Raw genomic sequence first — 21,454 nt, 5'->3', positions numbered from 1 at the left:
AGTGATCCAAGCCGGGAATCGAACCTGGGACCCTGGATCCTGGAGCAGTGATGCAACAGTGCTAACCACTGTGTTGCCTGTGCTTGATCTATCTAACCATAGAGAATCACCATCAATGGCTTTTCTTCCAATTTCCGCACATGTTGGGATGACTGAAGCCATTGCCATTGGTCTCCACAACAAACCCAGCTCCCCTGCCACCAGCTCCAATTCTAGCCCTGGCAAATCGCCTGAGAATGAACCAAACTGCTCACAACTGTGTTGTCATTTTCCACCCCAAAATGAATTTCTGAGTACGTCAATATGCCATTGCTAAGAACCTCAATTTCCACATCTGTAACGTTTCCCGATTCCACCCCTCCGATCATCCGTTGCTGAAACCCTTTGTTATCTCTAGACTTGACAAGTTGACGATATGCAAAACTCTGCTGACTGTACACTGACTCGTAGCAAATCCCGTTTACCCAGCAACGCTGTGCACGCTGACCTACCGTGCATTCTGGCTAAGTTCAAGGGCTCATTTTAAAATGATCATCCATGTTTTGAAACTCCTTCACAGTCTTGTCCCTCCCTCTTCCTGTCATGTTCTCCAGTCCTGGAATTCTCTGAAGATAACAGCACTCTTTGAATTATGACCTCTTGAACATCGCTGGTTTTAATTGGTGGCTGTGCCTTCAGCGCCTTGGTCGCTGAAATCTGGGATTGCCTTCCGAAATATCTTCACCTCTCTGCCTCTCTTTGTTCATTCAAGGTGCTCCTTGAATTGTATCGATGTGACCAGCTTTTGGCCATCTGCACTAACCTCTTACCTGGCTATGTGTACTTTTTTTATGATGGTCCTGTGAAGCATCTTGGAATACTCTAACAATGTTAACGGCTCCATATTAACTTACAAGCTGAAAACAGTCTTAATAATTAAAGACCCTCATCCCTTTCATCAGTATTTTTGTGATATAGTCTGTTAATGCATTTATGGTTTTTAAAAAAAAGTTGTCCTCACAGTTTGTTGTGTTTTCTCTGTGCAGACATCGTCCCAGGATCTGGCTCGGACGAGAGTGTTTTGGGATATAATTCCTGCCATCGGTGTCAGTCCAAAAGTTCACCACAGGAGCCTTTCGATGACTGTGTTGTTTGCCTAGGTACTCATTGTTCTGATCTAAATAAGCGACGTGTGCTGGTAATAAAAATGTTTTGAGGCCGTTACATCAATGAGCCTTTCTGAGGAAATTATTCGACTGCCGCTTTGAGTTTTCCTTGGCCCATTGAAGAACGAGGCAAAAATTGTCTCCATGTTGGGGTTGAAACTATAGAAGTTCCAGCAATTAAAGCTGACAACCCTGTGACTGTTTCCAATCCACGTTAACGGCACGGCTTCGGAAACCTTACGGAAACTAATGAAGTTTGCAAATGATTTTAGGCTGGAAAGTGAACCGTTAAGCATGCAACCAGGAACATGCAAAGAGAGTTAGATATCATCTGCAATCAGGTAAATCCATGGCAAGTGAAATGTAAGAGAGGTAAATTATACTTTGGGCAGAGGAAGAATGTCAAAATTATCCCATGCATATCGTGTGGAAATAGGTAAAGGTGAGACAGAAAAGTTCTGTTGCTGATAACAGGTTCAATGCTTAATGACAGATCTCCAAATAACGTGAATAGGATTTTTTGAAAACTTGCATTGATATAGTGAAGATCGCCATGGGCGGGACGGGAGCCTTGTAAAGTCCGTTCACCTTGAGCGGGAATGTCCGGTCACCGAGAGGGCATGGCCGAAGAATCCCGCCCAGTGCCTTTCACAACCATCAGACTTCCCATACCTCTTTGCAGCCAATGAAGTACCTTTGAAGCCATTATTATAAAAAAATGCAGCACAAACCAGCAATGTGATAATGGCCAGATAGTCTTTTTTTTTGGTGATGTTGATTGGTAGCACAGTGGTTAGCCCTGTTGCTTCACAGCACCAGGGTCCCAGGTTCAATCCTCGGCTTGGGTCACTGTCTGTGCGGAGTCTGCACGGTCTCCCCGTGCCTGTGTGGGGTTTCCTCCGGGTGCTCCGGTTTCCTCCCACAAGCCCCGTTAGGTAATTTGGCCATTCTGAATTCTCCCTCAGTGTACCCGAACAGGCGCCGGAGAGTGGCGACTAGGGGCTTTTCACAGCAACTTCACTGCAGTGTTAATGTGAGCCTACTTGTGACACTAATAAAGATAACGATTGAGGAATAAATACCAGCAATTGGGACTAGCTCAGTGGTAAAAACTGGGTGGCATAGAGAAGTCGGGCTGAAGGGCCTGTTTTCATGCCCGCTATGACTCTAACTCCTCAAGACTTTTTCAAAATAGAACATAGAATATAGAACATACAGTGCAGAAGGAGGCCATTCGGCCCATCGAGTCTGCACCAACCCACGTAAGCCCTCACTTCCACCCTATCCCCGTAACCCAATAATCCCTCCTAACCTTTTTGGTCACTAAGGAAAATTTATCATGGCCAATTCACCTAACCTGCACGTCTCTGGGCTGTGGGAGGAAACCGGGGCACCCGGAGGAAACCCACGCAGACATGGGGAGAACGTGCAGACTCCGCACAGACAGTGACCCAGCGGGGAATCAAACCTGGGACCCTGGTGCTGTGAAGCCACAGTGCTAACCACTGTGCTACCGTGCTGCCCAGAAATGTCACCATCTGTAGTGGCGGGACCTGAACCTGGGTCCCCAGAGCATCTCTGAGTCTCTGGTTCACTCGTCCAGTGACAATACCACTATCCCACCACCTCCCCACTATCCCACCGCCTCCATCTGAAAATGACAAGATGTAACCAAATTTGTTGATGCTGGAAAGGTGGGAGAGTTGTTCAGACGAAAGGAGTTTACAAACATGCAAAATAGGAGAAGTAGACCATTCGGCATCTTAATGATCAAAGATGGTAGAAGGTTAGTAAATCAATGCTGCAGGCCATTTGGGTAAGATACACTTTTGGAGCAGTATTAATCTGCTCAGCACGACCAAAGAGATGCAAATGTGCTTGTGAGTTAGTGCTTGAATGCATATTCAGAAATCCAAGCAAATGGAATCTCGGGAGATTAAACTGAAACTCAAGGTGGGCCGCCATCGACACTGTCCAAGTTCAAGCGATTTCTGGAGCGAATTTCAAGGCAAGTGCTCTTACTTCCACCTACAAGGACAACTGGGGCCTCAGTTAAATGTTTTATCTGAAAGTTGGCACCTCTGACAATGCAAATTCCCTCAATATCGTACTGGAGGGTCAGCCTTAAATTCTGTGCTCAATCTTCTGACTTAGCAGCAAGCGGGCTTCAAGCTGAACTGCGGGTGGCACCATGCTGTCCATTCACGTTTCTGCATTAGTTCAGGATTAGTTGAAAGATGTCATTCTTAAACTCTGCAGAAAACCCAGTCAGAGCGCACCTTGAGTATTGTTTTCCGTTTTGCACACGGAGGCCAGGAACCTTCTCGGAGCGGCTTTTGCCACTTCGCCGGAACGTATGGAAAATATTCGGGGAATAGAGGCAGTTTCAGGAAAGAACCGTGGATTCTCCAGTGTCCGACGCCGATATCGTAATCGGCGATCGGGCGGAGAATCCATTCCGACACCCAAACGGGGCCGGTGCCAGTTTCCCGCCGGTCAGTCATGCTCCGCCCCCTCGCAAGTGGCATAATTGTGTTGTGCGTCGCACGCCATTGCAACGCCGTTGGTGCGTCATCGGCAGGTCCTCCCACAATGCCCCGAGGGGCCACGTTTTCGACCGCGCGGTTGACATGTGGTCTCACCGGTCGTGAACCCGGCATGGCGGTTGCGGACTGTGTCCAGCTCGGCCACACTCGGCTGGGATCCGTGCCTCTCGCCGGGGCGGGGGGCTTCCGGGAGGGCTGCAGGGACTGCTGGGGGGTCTCCAGTGGGTGGCCTGTGGGGTCTCATTTGGCGGGTCGGGTCAGCCCATGGCCGGCACCATGTTGTACGGCACGACAGCTGCTGGTCGTCAGCGTGTGCACGCGTGGCCAGGGACCCCGCAGTTCTCCGGATGAGTTTCACCCGGCAAGGCTGCTAGCCCCTCACCAGTTCCGGAATCAGTGAGTGTTCGGCGCCAATTTTGGCATCGTAAAACACCCGTGAATTCTCCATTTCAGCCAACACTTATCCGCTGAAACGGAGAAACCAGCCCCATATGTCGAACTGACAATTAAGAACGCAAATAGTGCGGGCAGCCACCCTTCCAATGTGAATCAGACACTTATGGTGTCCAAGGATTCAGGTGCAGAAAGTGTGCACACAACAGCAACAGAGTGAGAAATCGGGTATGCACCAAATTCTATCCCTTTCTCCTCTTCAAAAACCTAACTGGATGAAATTTCAAATGATGAATCTCTGGAACAAATTTTGAAAACATTTATTAGGACAGTGTTTTGATCTCACAGGAAGCATTTGTATCTTCCGAGGCTCTCTATGTGGTTAATAAAACGGTTATAATGATAACAATAGTTGGGGTACATAAATCATAATAAATAGCAATAATATTGATCCCACAAAAGATTAATTTGATTTAAATTGCATGCAAGGGAGATTCCTGTCACCATTTTACAGTTTTGCAGTGGTGTGTATTGACCTCCAGAGAGTTGTGCTTGGGTTTTGCACAATATAGGAGTGGACTTGAAGAAGCTCTGAGAGTATTGACGAGCGTCAGATCAGTAAGCACTGCCTCGGTTGTGTTTTTTTTGCAGATGAAGTGAAGGAATGGAGCACGATCGAGTCTGAGCAAAGAACGTATGATTCCCGGACTGATCATGACTTTCTCCTCCAGAACACCTTAACCCGTCAGTCAGCAGAAGTTCACGATGAAGCACGAGTGGTATGATTCTCAGCAGGGTATTTTACACAGTGTAACATGGGGAGACCTGTAGCGATCGCAAATGTGTCAGCTCTGCTTAATGGCCTGCCTTTATGTATCCTGATGGTGCAACAAGAACATAAATTTGAGGGAGATTATTCCTGATACTGCCAGGGTAGTAATCTGGAAAGTGGATCCCCTGTTGTCTATGAAAGCTCTCCGAATGCCCTCTCCTTCACTTCAATGCAGAAGCATTTCCTGCTTTCACAGGACTGTTCACTTCGTTAAAAGTATAATGCTTCCCTCGGTAGATCAACAAAGATCAAAGACATTTTGACAGTGCCAAGGAAAGAACCGTGGATTCTCCAGTGCCCGACGCCGATATCGTAATCGGCGATCGAGCGGAGAATCCATTCCGACACCCAAATCGGGGCCGGCGCCAGTTTACCGCCGGTCAGTCATGCTCCGCCCCCTCGCAAGTGGCATAATTGCGTTGTGCGTCGCACGCCGTTGCAACGCCGTTGGTGTGTCATCGGCAGGTCCTCCCACAATGCTCTGCCCCGAGGGGCCGAGTTCCCAACCGCGCGGTTGACATGTGGTCTCAGCGGTCGGGAACCCGGCGTGGCGGTTGCGGACGGTGTCCAGCACCGCCACACTCGGCTGGGATCCGTGCCTCTCGCCGGGGGGAGCTTCCGAGAGGGTGCCAAGGTGCTAGAGGTCCCTTATATGGCCAGGCATTGCTCATTAATGTCCCATTGTTTGAGGAACCTGCACAAGAATGTGCTGTTATGGGCCAGGGTGTAGGAAACTCCAAAGTATTGAGTTGACCTGACCCACAACTGTTTATAGATTTTGGTTATGAGGAGCATAAGGGCCTATCTTTCAGGTGATATTCAACCGAGGCCTGAAGCAATTTTAATCAAAAACAAAGTTTATTCTACAAATTCAGTTAACATTTCTATAAACACACACAGTAAGCATTTTTATCAACTACAAACATAAATACCCCACACAGCTACAGTTCTCTATATATATAACCCTTAATAACTTCCCTTTTAACTGTTTCAATTTGATAACAACATCCAATAAACCAGAAAATCCCTTTTACCAAAACAGTAGGTTTGAATTCTTTCCAGAAAACAGGTATCACTTTTAAATTATCAAGTGATATGGACACATTTTAACATACAGTGAGAGAGACAAAAGAAACCTTTTTTGTCTGAATCCAGCTTCCAACTGTGTAAACCGAAAGTAAAACTCAGAGCCACAGCCCAGTTCCCATCGCAAAACGAAAGTAAAACCCAGAGCCACAGCCCAGCTCCACCCACACATAACATCACTGAAGCCATTTGATAAGGCACACATTTTTTTAAAGGGACACTCCCATGACAGTGCTGTAAATTAAATCGGCTCTTGTCTGTCTTTAGATGGGGAGAGCATTCTCCTGCAGGGAAAAGGTAAATGTTCATGTCCACGCCTTTGTGTAAAAATGGCATCAGAATCCAGAACTGCTGCATCCAGTCCTGTAACCAAGGGGAGGCATTGCACAGCAGCAGGACATGTCTCAGATGAGTTTGGATGATGCCATAAATCTCTGGGCCAGTGTTCCTCAACACCTGAATCGATACAGCTGCAGCCTTGCTAAAGTTTACCTGGTCCATCTCAGGTCCAAGACACTGGTGGGTAAAAATCATCTCCAGCTAACAGGAACTTACAAGCACACAACAGACAACCACTCAGGAACATTGGAATGAGGGGCAGAAGTCGGCAATTCAGCCCTTTGAGCCTGCTCCACCATTCAATCAGATCATGGCTGATCTCTTCCTGGTCTCAAATCCTGTTCCCTGTCTGTTCCCCATATCCCTTTAACCTTTTTTTAAAAGTCAGAAATATATCTATCTCCTTCTTGAAACCATTTAATGACTCAGACTTCACTGTATCATGGTGCAGCGAGTTCCACAAATTCACCACCCTCTGCGAGAAGTAGTTCCTCCTCATCTCAGTTCTACATCTACCAACCTATCTCCGCGTCCTTTGTGTGCTTCTACACTGGGTAGACCCTGGTTAAAACACAAGGCTAAGGGCAGGTCTGCTACTGGGAGGTTATCCTCAGGCAGGTCAACTATCGTCCTGCATTGTGTCACCCCCACATCCTGCCTCCAGGAAAATGTCCCAGGAATGGCATGAAGCCGAGGGGCAGGCATCCCAGCTGGTGGTGCAGTTTTAACGCTCTCCCACCTCTGTTTGCCCAGTGGGGACCAAAGATACCGTTCTAGGTTTCAATGAAAAATGTCACCCACCGGCACCGAGGGGAAGCACCATGAAGCGATCAGTGGACACCCGTGCAGAGTATGGGCAAAATTACTGTATAACATCAGAAAATGCTGGAAATACTCAGCAGGTCAGGCAGCAAGTGTGGAGAGAGAAACAGGATTAATATTTCAGGCCTCTGACCTTTCATCCGAACTGGAAAAAGTGAGAAATGTAAGAGGCTTTGATCAAGGGGTGGGTCGGACAAGGACGGCAGGGAAGGTCTGTGATAGGGTGGAGGACATGAGAGATTCAAAAGAGAGGAGAGTTAGTCTTCCGGGGCCAAAGGTAATGGTGATGGGGAAAGCTTCTGGTGATGGCCCTTTTGCCATTCAATATCTCCGATTTTCCTTTTGTTCTTGCACCCATTCCTGACTGAAAGGTTAATTCTGTTTCCCTCCACAGACGCTGCCAGAACCTGTTGAGTATTTGCAGCAGTGATTGGGCATTTAAAAGTACGGCACATTGTCTATGCCCAAGTTGGATGAATTCCTTCAACTTTCAGCAGTATAGTAAAAGGGAGAGTTGGTAGTTGAACGGCACAGTAGGTGAGAGTAATTTAGTGAGGAGCATGAGGACTGTTAATCCAAAAGTCAAGATGACCTTTATTTTCCTGGAGAGATTTGAGTTAATTAAAGAGAGCCAGCTTGGATTTGTAAAGGGCAGATTGTGTTTAACTAATGTAATTCAATTCGTTGATGAAGTAACAATAGGTTGATGAAGGGAATATAGCAGAAATTGTCCATATGGATTTTAGGCAAGCTTTTGAACAAAGACTGATGAACAAAATTGAGGCTCATTGAATAGGAGGATCAGTGTTCACCCTTCACCCCTCTCCTGGACATATCTTTTGTTTCTTTACATTACTCATTGCACCTGCCTTGAGTTTTTCTATCCTGAAAGCTTTTGTCTGCCCTCCAGCCTATCAAGGACTTTCCTTCTATTATTGCTCTGCCCTCCTATCTCACTTGCCCAAAACTGATTTCATTTCTATTTTTCCTCAGTTCTAATAAGGGGTCATCTTCAAAGAGCAATGCTGGGTAAGAATATTACCGACACCTGGGAGTGAGCTAGCAGGCAGAGAGTGGTGGATGGTGGTAAAATGGTTGCCATGACAGCGGTGCCATTCGTGGCACCTACCCGCCTGCCCCCACCCTCTCTGCAACCTTGCAAGAGACAGGGGAGGCGTCAGGATGTCTACTTGCATGTGGGTAAATTGAGGCCGATAAGTGGCCATTTAGATGCCTTCTCCTGTACCTGATAGGTTGTTATCCGCAATGGGGGAGGCTAGTACCAAGTGGCCAGCCTTGAACTGCAACCTTATGGACTGGTGGTCGGGCAAGGGGTGGTGCCTCCATTTTGAGACCCCTGTTCCCATTGAAAGCCCCCTCAGCCCCCCCAATGTATGCCCCATCCCCATTGCCAACATTTCCCCTCCCTTTCCCCTCCTGGTCCGGGCAAGATCTTGGACTTAAATTCAGATTGGCTCCATCACAGCATTCCCTTGGCTGCAGTCCCAAGAGTGGCCATTGCTGCCAGTGGCACTGTTGGGACAAGAGAGCAGTTGGCTACTTGATTCACCGGAATCTCTCAGGGATGAGACGTCCACCCCCATTGGAGAGGACGACCCATCCTGGGCTAATTATCGGCCCAACGGCCATCAAATGGCTGTGGGGGGAATCCAGCCAGGATTGGACTTGCCCCCTCCCCCCAACTTTTGAGCCGGAGTGGGGGCCGAATGTCTGGTGTAAAACTCAGCCAGGCAACTCTGTTAACTCAATAGGAGGTCGGATGCTCTGTAGTAACAGCAACACCACCAGGAGTGCTAGCCCCTTGCGGTACGCCAGGGGGAAGAGCAACCATGGATGTCTTGAAACCCAGGTAAGGCGGGATCTTGCTGGGGCACAGAGGTTGGGGAGAGTGTTGGATAAGGCACGGGTGAGGGTGGACACCGTGGCGGTAAACTGTGGGGGTGGGGGGGTCTCTAATTGTCACTAGGGAGCCTGAAATGAGGCATTCCCCCTCCTTTGAATTGCCAGCAGGGCAAATTTAGTGTACCCAATTTTTTTTTTTCCAATTAACGGGCAATTTAGCATCGCCAATCTACCTATCCTGCACATTGTTTGGGTTGTGGGGACGAAACCCCCGCAGACACGGGGAGAATGTGCAAACTCCACAAGGACAGTGACCCAGGGCCGGGATTCGAACCCAGGTCCTCAGGGCCGTAGGCAGCAATGCTAACCACGGCGCCACCGTGCTGCCCTTGCAGGGGCAAACCTGCCAAGCTGCACGCTGGGCTCACATCCCTCATCCGCTCGTTAAATCATAGCGGCAGCAGGGTGAGGTCCTTAATTGCCCATCCAATGTCTCCACTGCCACTAGTAAGATCATGGTGGGAGCAGACTGTCTGGCATTGGTAGGTTGCCAGTGGGTTGGCACCTTATTTTGTAGGTCCACCCGCCTGCTTCCACGAGTGGCTGGTAAAGTCCAACCCTATGACTCTGCTTGGCAGAGTGTCTGAACTAAAATGACTCGAACAGAAATGCATTAACCAGCAACACAGTTTTTGTGAGAGAACACATGACAGCAACTTTTGCAGAAGTGCATATTGTCCAACTCCAACAAAGGCTTTAGCGATGTGAAAACCAGTCATAAAAATGTTCAGAAAATGTTCCAGAACTCACAAACTTAAAATCATATTCACAAATAGAATAAATCATGTTGGCAAGTACGAGTTGGGTCAGAGCTGTCAACATGATGGATTTTTGGTGTTTCCCTGCAAATTAGTCGTGACTACGCTTCAAATGTAACGAATTGGTTGTGAAACACTTTGGGATTTTTCTGGGGATATGAATGGCACCTCATAAAAATAGGCTCTCCTTTGTAACCTCACAGGGCTAAATCGCTGGCTTTGAAAGCAGACCAAGGCAGGCCAGCAGCACGGTTCAATTCCCGTATCAGCCTCCCCGAACAGGCGCCGGAATGTGGCGACTAGGGGCTTTTCACAGTAACTTCATTTGAAGCCTACATGAGACAATAAGCGATTTTAATTTCATTTCATTTTCATTTCATTTCATAACCAGAGTTAACATCAGCTTCCTTAAGTTCAGAACCTTAGTTAGGCCATACTTGGGAGTATAGTGTTCAATTCTGGTCGCCGCACTACCAGAAGGATGTGGAGGCTTTAGAAAGGGTGCAGAAGAGATTTCCCAGAATGTTGCCTGGTATGGAGGGCATTAGCTATGAGGAGCGGTTGAATACACTCGGTTTGTTCTCACTGGAACGACGGAGGTTGAGGGGCGACCTGATAGAGGTCTACAAAATTATGAGGGGCATAGACAGAGTGGATAGTCAGAGACTTTTCCCCAGGGTAGAGGGGTCAATTACTAGGGGGCATAGGTTTAAGGTGCGAGGGGCAAGGTTTAGAGGAGATGAACGAGGCAGGTTTCTTACACAGAGGGTAGTGGGTGCCTGGAACTCGCTGCTGGAGGAGGTGGTGGAAGCAGGGACGATAGTGACATTTAAGGGGCATCTTGACAAATACATGAATAGGATGGGAATAGAGGGATACGGACCCAGGAAGTGTCGAAGATTTTAGTTTAGACGGACAGCATGGTCGGCACGGGCTTGGAGGGCCGAAGGGCCTGTTCCTGTGCTGTACTTTTCTTTGTTCTTTATTCTTTGTTCAATGGCAACTGTTGGAAGGAAAATTAGGCATTAACTGACAGAGGATGGGCTGGATTCTCCGTAGCCCGACGCCAAAATCGTGTTCGGCGATCGGGCGAAGAATGGATTACAGTGCCGAAATCGGGGCTGGCGCCGGGTCCGCCATACTCCCTCCGCCCTCTCCAAACTGGTAACATCGTGACTGGCGCCGCGTGTCTTTTCAACAGCGCTGACACATCTTGGCCAGCCCACCCGGGATGAACCGCCCCGATGGGCCGCGTTCCCCACGGCACGCCATGTGTGGTCCCAACCCTGCGTGACCCCGGCCAGCTGCGGACTGTGTCCAGCGCCGCCACATTCGGCCGGGATCCGTGCTGTTGGCCGGTGGGTGCTTCTGCTAAGGCTGGAGGGACTGATGTGGGGGGTGGTGGCCAGGGGGTGGGCTGTGGGGTCGTGTTTGGTGGGTTGGGGACGCACACGGCTGACGCCATGTTGTACGGCACGACAGGTGCAGGCTGTCAGCCGTGGCATGCGCGACCCGGGACCCGGCCGTTTCCGGCGCGATCCGCGGGCATTCCACATGCCGCCGGTGCTAGCCCCTTACCGGTACCGGAATAGGTGAGGGGTTCGCGCGATTTGCCAGTCGTGAAACACCACGGGTCCCACACCGGCATCGGCACTTAGCCGCAAAACGGAGAATTCCGCCCGATATCTTTTTCAGGGTGAATGTGGGCAAATTTGTGAAGAAAAGGAAAGGTGGAGCTGGGATGGAAAGGGGTTGAGGAAAGTGGTATATCAGAGTCACAATGACCGCCCATGATGAGAGCGATACATTCCCAGGTGCAGGTGCAGCAGCAATCGCTTTTGTTCTCTTGAGGCTACAGGGAATGTGGATTGTGACGCCTTTTTGGTTGCAGCTGTACAGGATGTCAATGGAGAAAAGTAAAAGAAAGGAGAAAGGATTCAGAATGATATAGTCCCAATTGAAAAACTGATGTTCATACAAGCATTTAACTCTGTGACAGAGCGATCCAGTTAGTGTGCCCAGAGTTACCCAGTTAGTGTCCCCCCCTCCCCGGCACACCTCACCGCTCTTGATCCAGGTTATCCTTTCCGAATCTGTATCCAATTTCCTTTGGAATGTTACTTTTGAACCTCCTTCTCTCCGAGGCTGTGATGAGATGTGTTTAAAGCTGTGCCAAATTGTGAGGAGCCTGTTCAGAGGGCATGGGAAGGGCCTGTTTACCTTAAAGGGGGATGAGGAAGAGGATGGTGGGGGGTCTGGAACTCGCTGCCTGATGGAGTGGTAATGGCATATAACGTCACGTCATTGAAAAAGTGATCGAATATGCACCTGCAATGCAGTGATGGAAAGTGGAATTAGGCCGACACTGACACACTGGGGCAAATGGCCTCTTCCTGTGCCATAAACGTTCTATGGCTCTATGAGAAGGTGCACTGCTGCAGTAATGTGAAGAGCTGGCAGATCCACCTGATGTACAATGTGGCCCATCAATGGCATCCCTGAGATATAACATCGTTGTTTGGATAGAATTCTGTCCGAGACGGACATTTCATCCTCCATGCTGATGAGGTTGAAGCAGCTTAGCCGGTAGAGCAGTTTGCAAAAGGATGTGTAACAGGATTTAACCCTTGACAACCAGTTGCTACCCTGTGGAGATATGCCACTGTTGATCAATAACAGCATGCAGTGCATTTGAGAAATTGATAGTGCTGAGAGATACAAGCAGGAGTAAAAGGTTTTATGATGAACAGGAAAAAACTAAAAGGACAAAGTGGTTAAGGATATGCGGTGTTCAACATATTGAGTTGAATTTGCATAAAAGATCAGTCACCCTAAATATTTTCTAATTAATTTACGGGATGTGGGCGTCGTTGGTCAGGTCGGCATTTATTGCCCATCCCTAATTGCCCTTCAGAAGGTGGTGGTGAGTTGCCTTCTTGAACTGCCGCAGTCCTTGAGATGTAGGTACACTACTGTGCTGTTAGGGAGGGAGTTCTACGATGCTGCCCCAGTGACAGTGAAGGAGCGGCGATATATTTGCAAGTCAGGGTGTTGAGCGACTTGGAGCGGAACCTCCAGGTGATGGGGTTCCAGGTATCTGCTATTCTTGTCCTTCTAGATGGTAATGGTCGTGGGTTGTCTAAGGAACCTTGGTGAGTTACTGCAGTGCATCTTGTAGCTGGTGCACACGGCTGCCACTGTTCGTCGGTGGTGGAGGGAGTGAATGTTTGTGGAAGGAGGAGCAATCAAGCGGGCTGCTTTCTCCTGGTGGTGTTGAGCTTTTTGAGTGTTGTTGGAGCTGCACTCATCCAGGCAAGATGTGGGCAGCACGGTAGCACAAGTGATTAGCACTGTGGCTTCACAGCGCCAGGGTCCCAGGTTCGATTCCCCGCTGGGTCACTGTCTGTGCGGAGTTTGCACGTTCTCCCCGTGTCCGCGTGGGTTTCCTCCGGGTGCTCCGGTTTCCTCCCACAGTCCAAAGACGTGCAGGTTAGGTGGATTGGCCATGCTAAATTACCCGTAGTGTCCATAAGGGTTGGGAGGGGTTATTGGGTGGAAGTGAGGGATTAATGTGGGTCGGTGCAGACTCGATGGGCCGAATGGCCTCCTTCTGCACTGTATGTTCTATGTAAAAAAAAAAAGTGGAGAATATTCCATCACACTCCTGACTTGTGCCTTATAGGTGGTGCACAGGCTTTGGGGGGTCAGGAGGTAAGTTACTCACCGTAGGATTCTTAGCCTTTGACCTGCCCTGTTAGCCACAGTGTTAATATGGCTAGTCCAGTTCAGTTTCTGATCAATGATAACCCCCAGGACGTTGGTTATGAAGGATTCAGCAATGCTAAAGCCACTGAATGTCAAGGAGTGATGGTTAAATCCTCTCTTGTATGAGGTGGTCATTGCCTGGCACTTGTGTGGCACGAATGTAACTTGCCACTTGTCAGCCCAAGCCTGGATATTGTCCAGGTCTTGCAGCATTTAGACACGGACTGCTTCATTATCTGAGGAGTTGTGACTGGTGTTGAACATTGTGCAATTGTCTGCAAACATCCCCACTTCTGACCTTATAACGGAACGGAGGCCATTGGTGAAGCAGCTGAAGATGGTTGGGCCTCGGACACTACACTGAGGAATTCCTGCAGTGATGTTCTGGAGCTGAAATGATTGACCTCCAACCGCCACAACCATCTTCCTTTGTGCCAGTTACGACTCCAACCAACGGGGAGTTTCCCCCTGATTCCCATTGACTCCAGTTTAGCTAAGGCTCCTTGATGCCACACTCGGTCAATTGCCGTCTTGATGTCAAGGGAAATCACTCAAATTGTTAGTAGATGTTTGCGCCTGAAAGTATTCAAGAAAATTTAGGTGCCAATTCATCAAAGCATTTTATTGTTGGGTATTGGTTACAGTTCAGTAGGTCTGAAGAAGTCTTCCAAATCATTCATAGGACAACTGTAATTCTTAGCGCTAGGCACAAATGTATTGTATCCGGTGAAATCTGGGAGCTGACTCCATGCTTGCTTGTACACACGGCTCTGTTGAACACTAGGCTGACTCTGGGCGTGGTTCATGTGCTCGCTTACATTGCTGCATGGGCGGCACGGTAGCACAGTGGTTAGCACCGTTGCTTCAGGGCTCCAGCGTCCCAGGTTTGATTCCCGGCTTGGGTGACTGCCTGTGTGGAGTTTGCGCGTTCTCCCCGTGTCTGCGTGGGTTTCCTCTGGGTGCTGCAGTTTTCTCCCACAGTCCAAAGACGTGCAGGTTAAGTGAAATGTCCCTCGGTGTCCAAAAAAAGGTTAGGTGGGGTTACTGGGTTACACGGATGGCGTGGAGGTGTGGGCTTAAGTAGGGTGCTCTTTCCAAGGGCCAGTGCATACTCGATGGGCCGATTGGCCTCCTTCTGCACTGTAAATTCTATAATTCTACTGTACTCGGTCCCACATAAGCCCGATATGGGCCAGACCCTTATACTACACATTTGGCTTGTTGACTGAGCTGTCCAACTTGTCCTACTCTCCTGCTCTTTCCCCAAAACCCAATAGATTATCTTTTCCAAGTATTTACGCACTTTCCTTACGGAATTGAGTTTGGAATCTGCTATCTCTGTCCCTGCAGGCATTGCATTCCAGATCAGAATAGCTCACCGTGTAAAATAATTTCTCTTCTGGCTGCAATAAAAAGTGTGACCAAAATCAAAAACTCATCTGAACCAATTTATTCCACAGTGTTTTTTGCTGGAGCTCCTTGTTTCGATGGACGTTACTGATTTCCGAAACAAGTAGCAAAGAACCGCAGAATCGTTACAGTGAAGAAGGAAAGCCATTCGGCCCATTGCGTCTGAACCCGCTTTCCAAACGAGCTCCATGACTTTGTGCCCTTCCCCAGCCTTTTCCCTGTAACCCTGCACATTGATTCAATTCAAATAATCATGCAATGCCCTCTGAAAGCCTCGATTGAACCTGTCACTATCATAGTCCCAGGCAGTGCCAGACCTGAGCCACTTGTTTTGTGAAAACATTTTTCTCACATCACATTTGCTTATCACTCTAAATCTGTGCCCTCTCATTCTCAATCCTTTCTTAAAATAAATTTAGAGTACCCAATTTATGTTTTCCAATTAAGGGGCAATTTAGTGGAGCCAATCCACCTACGCATCTTTTGGGCTGTGGGGGCGAAACCCACGCAAACACCGGGAGGATGTGCAAACTCCACACGGACAGTGACCCAGAGCCGGGATTCGAACCTGGGACCTCGGCGCCGTGAGGCAGCAGTGCTAACCACTGCACCACCGCGCTGCCCTCCTTCTCAATCCTTTTACAAATGGGAACAGTTCCTCCCTGTCCACTCTGTCCATCCCCTCGTGATTTTGAACATCTCGATCAGATCACCTCTTAGCCTTCCTCTCTCCAAGGAGAACATTCCCAACCTCTCCAAAGTATCCTCATAACTGAGGTTTCTCATCCCTGGGACCATTCCTGTCAACCTCTTCCGCACTCTCTCCAATGTTTTCACTCTTTAGAACAATAAATGTACATTCAGAGGTGGCACTCACAAGGCAAAGATTACCAACATCATAATAGCTCCAAAGTTGCCACTTTCTAAATCAGACTGTACGTATAAAACCGTACACAAATAACTCAAGCTTAATAAGCTCCTTGAAGCTGTCAAAATTGTTTTGCATGTCTAGTTTTCACTTTGTCAACGTTTAAACATCTCTGCTAACTGTAATGAATTGCATCTGAGACCAATCAGAAGTAAACGCTGTGGGGGGGTAGCAAGGGGGCATTATAAATGCCTGCAACATTCTTTTGATAATGTTAATTCTGATAGGGATTCATTCCACTTTATTTGACATTGCATCTGGTATCTTTTGCCTAGGGTGCGGAGCACTCAGAGATGTCATTTGGCCTTTACTTCAAAGACGGGAAGAAACGGATCGACTATATCTTGGTCTATAAAATATCCAACATACAGGTAGAGAAGCGAAGTACCTTTGAGAAAAACCTGCGGGCAGAAGGACTGCAACTTGAAAGAGAGGTGTGAATAAAACACGTTAGATTATGTATAATGAAAACACAATGGGCAATGAAAAGAGCCGTCTGATTTAAGAGAAGTACAAGTCTCGCCCGGTCTCGGAATCGTCGCGGGCAGGGTAGAAAATTTGACAGATTATTTAAAGATCCGGGTGGGATTTTCTGGTCTCAGGACGGGCGGCACTAGAAAATCCTGCTTGGAGGGAGTGTTTATGTTTCTGACCCAATGTCACCGCCTTCCGCAGACCTTCCCTTCCCTTCTTTTCCTCCCCTCCCCCACTTGCCCCACCACTGCACTTGTTTCAAAGCATTTTGTGGTGGCTCAAGGCAGAGGGGGTTTCCAGTGGGTAACAAAGGGGTTGAATGAAGACAGACAAAGGCTGGTATATCACAGGCACTGCATGGTGGAATAGATGTTAGCTCTCCGGCACCAGGGTCCACATTTCATGAGTCCCTGCACCCAAAACCCCGCGCTAATCCGCTATTGGCTGGTGTTTGTGTGTTCCCACACAATTGGCCCCGAGCCAGTCACATGGGCCACTAGGCCCGCCCCTTTAAAGGGCCCCTGGTACCACATCCCGTCCCTCTTAAGTCCCTTGCAACACAGTACACATAACTACTTACAGGTTCTATATACATGGTAAAACATCAGGAGGTAGAGAGTCAACCACTCGGGAACGTCCGAGTCCTCATGGATCTCCTCAAACCAACCACTAGCTCAACAGCCTCTGAGGTAGATGAGTTGTCATGGACAGGCAACAGTTCCGCAGGCACCGTTCCCATGGTAGGGCAACAGGTCTCACCAGCTTCCAGCTGCCTAACTGGCTGGGGTAGTCTGCTAGTAGGATCCAAGTACTTGGGGTTGGAGGGTCACCATCCATCGGGGCCTGACACAGGGCCTGACTGGACCACGATACACCTGGCAAACCACGCTGGCCCCGAGGCAAAGTTGAGGACCATCACCGGGTCGCCCACCCAGAATGATCTGTCGCCCCCCTTGTGGAATGTTGCTCTTTCTAGGAGGCGCCTCCACCCTCCACACCAAGTTTGGAGACGTTAAATCTAAATGAGCCATGAGGCGCCGGCCCATCAGTAACTCGGCTGGTGTTACCCCCTGATGCACGATCAATGATCACTAAAGCGAGGTTGTAGTCCAACTGAAGGCTTTAATAAGCTAGATGTTTTCCCCAGCAGCTCAGGGACAGAAAGAAAGCTGCTGGGGCGGCACGGGCTCTTATACCCCGCCTAGCAGGGCGGAGCTATTATACACTCTAGCCAATAGAAAGCATACAGTTTCCACCAATGGTGCTTTAGCCTATCAGGTACCGTAATACCTATAATACCACACCCCCGCAGTTGATTAGGAAATTTTGTTCTATGATAACTAGGGGCTGGTTTAACACACTGGGCTAAATCGCTGGCTTTTAAAGCAGAGCAAGGCAGGCCAGCAGCACGGTTCAATTCCCGTACCAGCCTCCCCGAACAGGCGCCAGAATGTGGCGACTAGGGGCGTTTCACAGTAACTTCATTGAAGCCAACTTGTGACAATAAGCGATTTTCATTTTCATTTCATTTCAACAAGAAGCCCCGGTCGCAGTGGTCGATCAGATTATTTTTGCATGGTGTTTTTAAAGGTTTGTACGGCCTTCTCGGCCAGGCCATTGGACATAGGGTGATTCAGGGCCATCCTTGAGTGGCGAACACCATTCACACGAGCCAAGTTCTGGAAGTCATCCCCTGCAACAGGGGTGCCATTGTCAGATGGATTCTGTGTATGGCAAACACTCGGTGTAAAGTGTCGACAATCGCTACCTCGGCCATCCCCGTACTGATAACCATAACGAGAGTGGGCATGCACTAAGACTAAAAACATCCAGCCCAAGAAGGGGCCCGCGTAGTCAACGTGGATTCTGGTCCAAGGGTGACCCGGCCACTCCCAGGGGTGGATGCTGGCCTATGGAGGCAAGGGTTGTTCAGTTTGACAAGGAGGCACATTGTTGTATTAGATCCCCAATAGCTTTATCAATTCCTGGCCACCATATATAACTGTGTGCCAGCATCTTTACCTTGGTTTGCCCTCGGTGGGCATGGCACAACTCTTATAAGAGATGTTCCCTGGCTGATGGCGGAACGACAACTCGTGACCCCAAAATATGACGGCGTCCTCACAAGTTAATTCAGCAGGATGAGTGAAGTCTTTAACCTTTAATAATCTTTATTGCCACAAGTAAGCTTACATTAACACTGCAATGAAATTACTGTGAAAAGTCCCTTGTCGCCACATTCTGGCACCTGTTTGGGTACACAGAGGGAGAATTCAGAATGTCCAGATTACCTAACAGCACGTCTTTGGGGACTTGTGGGAGGAAACCGGAGCACCCGGAGGAAACCCACGCAGACAAGGGGAGAACGTGTAGACTCGTACAGACAGTGACCCAAGGCGGGAATCGAACTTGGGACCCTGGAGCTATGAATAATCAGTCCTACCCACTGTGCTACCGTGCTGCCCCGAAGGGTCTCATAAGGCCATAAGATCAGAAGATATAGGAGCAGAATTAGGTCATTTGGCTCATTGAGTCTGCTGCTTCATTTGATCTTGGCTGACATGTTTCTCATCGTCATTCTCCCCATAACTCCGACCCCCTTATTAATCAAGAACACCAGATTTGTGTTTGAGGTGCTGTTATCTACAGGGCTACAGACCAAGAACTGGAAAGTGGAATTAGACAGAATAGTTTTTTCTTAGAACATAAGAACTAGGAGCAGGATCAGGCAATTTTGCCCACTCCGTTTCAGTACGATCATGACTGATGTCATCGTGGCCTCAACCCCACTGTCCCGCCCAGTCTCCGTCACACTTCAGCCCACTACAAATTAAAAGTCTGTCTAATTCCTCCTTAAATTTACTCACTGTACCAGCATCCACCATACTCTGGGGTAGCGAATTCCACAGATTCACAGCCCTTTGGGAGAAGGTGTTTTTCCTCAGTTCTGTTTTAAATTTGCTACCTCTTATCTTCAGACTATGACCTCTTGTTCTGAATGCCCCACAAGAGGAAGCATCTGCTCCATGTCTACTTTATCCATATCTTTTGTCATCTTATATACCTCAATTTGATCTCCCCTCATTCTTCTAAATAGGCCTAAACTGCTCAATCTCTCTTCATATGAGAAACCCCGGTCTCGGGAATCAATCTAGTGGGTAGGTAAGGCCTCCTGCCAGCTTGGCATTGAGGTTTTTAATCCTGCGGATTGGGTACCTAACCACCAGTTCAGCACATCATGGTTGAAGAGGTGAAAACTGGCTATGCTTTCAACAATACAACATCCCACCGCCACGCCCTCCCGTCTCATCGCTACTCGGTTATTCTTGGCAGTAGATGTAAGTGTCTAGGCAGGAGATGAGGAAAAGATTGGATGTGGTGGTTGCAGTTGTTGTGGAAAAAAGGCTTGACAGCATTCCCAGTCCGGATTCACCCATGAAGGTCGGGCCATTTAGGGTGAAGCACAAACTGGTAAAAGGAAAGGATGGAAGAAAAAAAAAAATACACGGAACTTGTGGTATTGTGTCGAGAAGCAGTTTATTGACCAGAAGAGACTCACGGCGCCAAGGACCCCGGTTCGATTCCTGCCCTGGGTCTTTGGCCGTGTGGAGTTTGCACATTCTCCCTGTGTCTAAATGGGTCTCACCCCCAGAAGCCAAAGATGTTCAGGGTCGGTGGACTGGCTGCGCTAAAATGTTCCTTAATTGAACAAAAAATATGAATTGGGTGTTGTGTTGGGCGCTCTGGATCCGTGGAACACATACAGGTCACCAACACTTGAAATAGTGCAACACTATTTTATTGAGTCATTAACTGTTTAACATACTCTCACTGTGGGTTAACACGATATTAGCTTTAACTAAAGACCTTTGCCTTGTCCTAACCAGTCGATGCACTCGGCACATGGTGAATGTCTGTGCTGCAGGCTGTGAGCTCTGTCCTACTAGGAAGCTGCAGCTCGAATGAGCGGGAATTCTGATGCCCCCTGTCTTTATAGTGCGTGTACTCTAACTGGTGATTGGCTGCGCTGTTGTGTGTGTTAATTGGTCCCACTGTGTGTCCATCAGTGTGTGTGTCTGCACCATGATATACTGGTGTATATTATGACATCCCCCCTTTTATAAAAGAATGTACATGTGTGGCAATAAATAGTGTATGGTGAGAATGTTCCTAACTACGTGTGGGGTGCAAAAGACATATTTACAGGACTACGTACATGAGAACTAAGCTACTTACATGGGAAGGTGCCTGGTGCAGAAAAACAGTATGCAACAAGAATAACGAGATGAACACTATATACAAACCATGTAAACGATCAAATGGAAGAACAAAACAATTCAGAAAGTCTGTAAGTCCACAAAGTTCACAAATTAAGTCTCTGAGGTGGGTGACGAATTCTGGTTGACCCCCTCAAGGGTGGGTCGGGAGCCGCCGGCTGAGAAGCGGGCTGGACTGCGTCAGAGTGAGGAGGATGCAGAGTGACTGGGATCTCTGCATAGTCCATGGCAGGGTCAGCAGGAGGGCGAGGCGACAGTGGAGGATCACGTAGCGAGCGTGGAACGAGACGAAGGGCGCGTCGATTGCGGCGCTGAATGGAGTCATCCGGTAGACGAACCAGGAACGAGCAGGGGGCCACCTGCCACAACAGCAGTTGCAGACCAGCCACCATCCGGAAGATTGATGCGGACATTGTCATCTGGAGCCAGAGCAGGGAGATCAGCTGCACGGGAACCATGAGCCACCTTGTGCTGTGCACGAGACAGCTGCATCCGTCGAAGGACCAGAACGTGGCCGAGGTCTGAGACATGAATGGACAGCACTGTCGTCCTCAGGGTGCGACCCATGAGCAGCTGGGCTGGCGACAGGCCGGTGGACAGTGGGGCGGAGCGATAGGCCAGCAAGGCAAGGTAGAAATCGGACCCAGCATCGGCAGCCTTGCAGAGGAGCCGTTTGACTATATGTACTCCCTTCTCCACTTTGCCGTTGGATTGGGGGTACAGGGGACTGGATGTCACATGGGCAAAATTGTACCG

General features: G+C 48.7%; 1 protein-coding gene across 1 annotated transcript in view; it reads left to right on the top strand.

The window, feature by feature from the left end:
• The window catches only part of ano3 (anoctamin 3), a 661,351-nt gene that overhangs the window by 348,315 nt on the left and 291,582 nt on the right, over nucleotides 1-21,454 (top strand). The window contains exons 4-6 of the mRNA XM_072466663.1: nucleotides 1,026-1,139; nucleotides 4,736-4,863; nucleotides 16,223-16,381. Of these exons, the coding sequence (XP_072322764.1) occupies nucleotides 1,026-1,139; nucleotides 4,736-4,863; nucleotides 16,223-16,381 (401 nt within the window). The remainder of the gene's footprint in view (nucleotides 1-1,025; nucleotides 1,140-4,735; nucleotides 4,864-16,222; nucleotides 16,382-21,454) is intronic.

Source organism: Scyliorhinus torazame, chromosome 10 (genome assembly GCF_047496885.1).
Source record: "Scyliorhinus torazame isolate Kashiwa2021f chromosome 10, sScyTor2.1, whole genome shotgun sequence".
In the NCBI taxonomy this organism is placed as follows: Eukaryota; Metazoa; Chordata; class Chondrichthyes; order Carcharhiniformes; family Scyliorhinidae; genus Scyliorhinus; species Scyliorhinus torazame.
This window is presented reverse-complemented; position numbering and strand designations above follow the sequence as displayed.